Source organism: Arachis stenosperma, chromosome 7 (genome assembly GCF_014773155.1).
Source record: "Arachis stenosperma cultivar V10309 chromosome 7, arast.V10309.gnm1.PFL2, whole genome shotgun sequence".
Taxonomy (NCBI): Eukaryota; Viridiplantae; Streptophyta; class Magnoliopsida; order Fabales; family Fabaceae; genus Arachis; species Arachis stenosperma.
Window position 1 is genome coordinate 27,552,035 of NC_080383.1, and position 4,898 is coordinate 27,556,932.

At 33.5% G+C, this 4,898-nt stretch overlaps 1 protein-coding gene across 2 annotated transcripts; it reads right to left on the minus strand.

Moving 5' to 3' along the window:
- Positions 1 to 1,574: 1,574 nt before the first annotated feature.
- LOC130941986 (UDP-glycosyltransferase 87A1-like) lies at positions 1,575 to 4,404 on the minus strand. Of its 2 annotated transcripts, none has more exons than XM_057870648.1 (2): positions 3,668 to 4,404; positions 1,575 to 2,733 (listed from the first exon to the last, which is right to left on the minus strand). In XM_057870648.1, the coding sequence occupies exons 1-2, from the start codon at positions 4,170 to 4,172 to the stop codon at positions 1,859 to 1,861; spliced, it is 1,380 nt and encodes a 459-aa protein (XP_057726631.1). In that variant the 5' UTR covers positions 4,173 to 4,404; the 3' UTR covers positions 1,575 to 1,858. The 2 variants fall into 2 exon arrangements, with proteins under 2 accessions (XP_057726631.1, XP_057726630.1); XM_057870647.1 differs by having other exon boundaries at positions 1,575 to 2,739; positions 3,668 to 4,400.
- Positions 4,405 to 4,898: the final 494 nt, after the last annotated feature.

Consider the following 4,898-nt stretch of genomic DNA (forward strand, 5'->3'; position numbering starts at 1 on the left):
CACCTATGCTAATGCAATAAGCAGTTCAATGTTGGTTCATATCGTAACTGTCTAATATAAGCAGTTTTCGTTCTTGATTTAGTTTCTTGCAATTGCTATGGGTGCTACATGTGAGATGTTACCCTGAATGGTTTACAAGTTCATATTGATGTGCAGATACAACTTCTCATTGTCAAATGGAGAGGCCATAAGCACTGCAAAATGGTTTACTGTAAAAATATATACCTATTGATTTATTATAGAAGAGAATTATTTTTGGGTATGTTCTAGTTGAGAAGTCAGAACTTTATGCTAAAATAATTTTTTAGGATCTTGGATTTAAATATAAGCTAAATGTATATTTTTATATCCATTCGGTTGACTCTATTTAGTTAAACAGGTTTTTAATTTAAATCAAAAAAGTAAATATTTCCACACATGCGTAAAAGAAAAAGAAGTTGTTAATTAAGCAACTAATGTTAATTTGCAATACCTTAATGCGTAAACACAATACAAAGTATTTCGTTATAGATTTAGCTCCTGCGAAATGAACCTATTTTTGTGAAACATGTCTCATTTCACAAAGAGGTTGCAAAATGAGTAGAATGTTTTTGTGTCTCAAACTGTAATGGAGGGTTGCAAATTAGGGGAGTCTTTGTGTGTGACGCCAAGTGGAGGGTGCGAAATAAGTGGGAATTTTGTTATCCACTGGCCTGATTAAGTGATTATACATGAAACAATTCGCAAAGGACTAAGCAAGTTTCATTTTTATCACATTTAGAAGAGTTGAAAAGACTTGAGTGAGAAAGTCCTCAATAAAAGGGGAGAAAAGAGCAAGAAACAGAACAATAGCATCAAAATTAAGGCAAAAACTAGGCTAAGCAAACTCAATTGGGTAGATGTAGTATCGCATATTGGAGCCACTCACATAAAGACGCTTAAAACGTCTTTAAAAAAGACATTTTAATAATTAAAATTTAACTTATATAATTGATCAAACTGTGTTATTTTTATCAAAATTATCAAAATTAGACCAAACAAACTGATTTGACCGAAAAATCAATAAATCAAATCTTAAATCGATCTAAATTAATATTTTTTTTTTATAGAAAATGGCTATAATACTCTTATTATAAAAAATGACTAAAATATTTTTATTATATATATTAATTTTTAAAATTCTAAATTTTAATTCAATGATTGCATAGAGAGAAGAGAAAGATTAGGATTTAGAATTTTTAAAATATATAATAGAAATATTTTAAATCATTTTCTATAATAAGAATATTATAGTCATTTGTTTAAAAATATTAATTTAAATTGGTTCAAAATTTGGTTTATTGATTTTTTGGTCAAACCAATTTATTTCGTCTAATTTTAACAAAAATAACACAGTTTGATCGATTATATATGTTGAATTTTAATTATTAAAAAAATCTTAAAAAAAAGACGTTTTAAGCGTCTTTATATGAGTGATTTCCATCGCATATTTCTGTATTTTTTCATTTCAAAGTTGGAGTAGAAGTTTTACTTTTTAACTAAATAACTAGTACATTTGATATGGTATACTTACTACTTCAAACTTAATCAGGATATGTAGGTACAATTGCTACTTCACATCAGTATATGCATTAAAGTCTAGATATTAGCCTCATTGACACACACAAATCATAATGCTGTGCTATATCTGCAAACTTCAAACTGCTAATGCACAATGACAAATACAGCTAACAGAATATCCAAGTTCATTTGTGTGGCATTTTACAATGTCAAATACATCCAAATTTGCAAATGGTATAAGAATAGAGTCTCCAATTCAGACCTTAGTTTAACACCATTGCTTTATGTGACTAAGGAGGCAGAGATGCATTTTCATTTTTCAATCCACTAATGGCCTTGAAATGTCTCTTAGAAATGCATCTAGGTTCCCATCAGATGATCCACCATTTGCAACTGCTCTGTGACACATAACCTTAAGTTCTCTTGCCCTCCCTCTGATTTTAATTCCCTCTCTGCTCTCAAGATCCATAAACCTCTTAACCAGTTCCTCTATCTTTTCCTTTGCCAACAGCTTATCACTCCCCGAATTTGATGTCTCTACCTTCCACCCATTCTTCCACTCATCTACAATTTGGCTGCTGTTGGGAACTTGATCCAAGAAAAGAGGGAATGTAAGCATCGGCACGCCGGCATACAGGGCTTCTAGTGTGGAATTCCATCCACAATGGCTCCAGAATCCACCTATGGAAGGATGAGTCAACACCTTCAATTGGTCACACCATGGCACCACCATACCCTTTTCTCCACACTTGTCTTTCAGCCGAGAAGCTTCTGCCCGAGCCACCCACAGGTAACGAACTCCACTACTGTTTAGCGCTTCGGCGATTTCATCCATTTGGGTACTAGACAATAAGAGGAAACTGCCCAGAGAAATGTATAACACTGATTGAGGTGGTTGAGAATCTAGCCAATTTGCATAGTCAGGGCTATGATCACCAATGTTATAATCTTCTCTTAGCTCCAAATAAGGTATGGCAGGGCCAATAGGATAGACTGGAAAAGAGTATATAGCTTTCAGAGAATCAATTATTTCTGGTTCTAACTCTTGGACTGTGGTGAGTAGAAGGTAATTTGCTATTGGAACCTTTGAGATACACTCCATTGCAAGCTGCATGACTTGGTCATCATTCTGATGTAACACCGTTTCAATGTCTGCCAAATGAGCTGAAGAAATTCCTGGGATGTTCTCAGCTTCTGCATCTTCATGAATCATGAATTGAAACCACACAGATTAGACATACAACAATCATAAATAGGTGCATGAATATCACATTCCACTTACACAGTCTTTGAACTATATGTAAGGAGAAAATCTCACGTTGATATAGATCTCACATTCTTTCTATAATTGGTAATAGATTAGATTGTTGCTAGTAGTCTCCAATAAAATACAGAAGTTTTGCATGATCTAATTTATTAAGGTGTTCTGAGAATGTGTCTAACATCTGTACAGCAAAATATAGGAAGGCAAGTTACAATTCATCTAACTTTCCCTCGCTCAATATTTCTTGTTTATTTTTTTTTTCTCAAGGAACAACACATTAGCGTTATTCTTTCCATTGGAAAAAAATGAAAGGAGAAAACAAAAATTTCAAAATTGAGAAAATTTTTAAAATACAGTCATTGTACTCCAAAGAAAAAATACTAAATAACCAGAATTTTTGCTGAAAATTTGATGCTAGAATAAAGTGACAACATCAAAAAAACTTGATAAAAAGCGAGCTCCACGATTTCGTCGCTTCTTATCATTTAAACATCACCATAATTTCTAACGAAAATGCTGATTATAATCTTTTGATTATATAGCACTTCTCAAAATTGCAAGTTTTCTCAATGTTCTAAAAATTATATTCAAGTTCAACCATTAATCATCTAATTTGAATATTCTATAGTTCAGTTACGAAATAATCCCGATTCAACAGAAAAATCTCACTAGTAAAACAATCAAATCATGAATAAAAATAGCGGCAGTTTAATTTCTGATTCAATATTCCACTTTGTAAAAATACACTAGTCTATTGCGATTATTAATATACCTAGCCCAAAAATTATTAATATAACTAGCGCAAAAAATAAAATAAAATAAAATAAAATGAAATTAAGAACGTCTGTAAACCATTCTCATTACCAAGAGAAGTAGCCACCAAATTCTGCTGTCGTGCAAACACATCAAGGTGGTGCAGCATCGAGTAAAACGACGCTGACATAGTCCAAAACGCAGCCACCGGAATATTCCTTCGCTTCGCAACTGCTACGGGCCACCGCAGCTCCACACACCCGATGATTGCGCTCACCGGCGGCTCAAGCCGGTCCAGAAGCTCCTCAAATGGCGCTTCCATCTTGGTCATCGTGGCTTCATAGAACGCCGGAAAATCAACGGCTTTCAGGCGCTCTGGCGGCACCACGTTGGGTATGGTGGCGAAGCGAACCGAGTCGGGCTTGGGCTCGCTGGCGATGTATCCGAGCCACTCTTCAGTGACGACGAAGGTGATGAGGATGTTTTTCGGTTTTCGTGATGCTAGGGTTTTGCAGAGGTTCATCATGGGATTGATGTGGCCCCTTCCCGGAAACGGCATCGCCACCACGTGGCACGTGTTCGTTCGGTCATCACCACCGGCTCCGGAGTTGTGCATCGCCGGTTAACCGGAGAAGTAGGTAAGTGAGCGTGTTAGTTGTGTAGCCAGTGAAGAGTGCAGCATAGTTTGGTTCAAAGATGGTTTAATGAATGATTGATCTGTTTTGTTTATATTTTAATCTGAGTTGGGAGATTACTTTACTTCCATTTGGAAGAAACAATTATGGTCCCGCAGTCCCGCTATACATCGAACTGATTTTGTCAAAACCAAGTCCAAGTTGACCGAACTCAAACAACAATATTCATGTTCGCGTGAATCATACATTTTTTTTTCGCTTTTTATTACAGTATTTCACGCACTTCTTTTTTCTTCCCGTTCTTCTTCGGCATTGTTCTTTTATTGATGTTGTGCTGCTGTATTTTTTTTTTTTCTGAATAATTATTGCAGTATTTTTTATTTTTTTATATTATTTTTATTAAAAAAATAAAATAAAAAATTATAAAAAAACTTAAATTTAATACATTATTAAAATAAAATCATTTTATATGTAATAACTATTTTATATTAATCACGTGAACCATTATTTAAAAAAAGGGTTATAATTATATATGTATAAAATATTTTATGTTATCGTTGCATTGATGGAAATGCAAAACAAAAAGAGAAAAATAAAAAAGAGGAGATGCAAAATAAAAAGAGAAAAATAAAAAAGAAAAAGAAAAAATTATGATATCATTTTTAATAAATTTTTTATATCATTAACTAAAAATTATGTGTTATTTT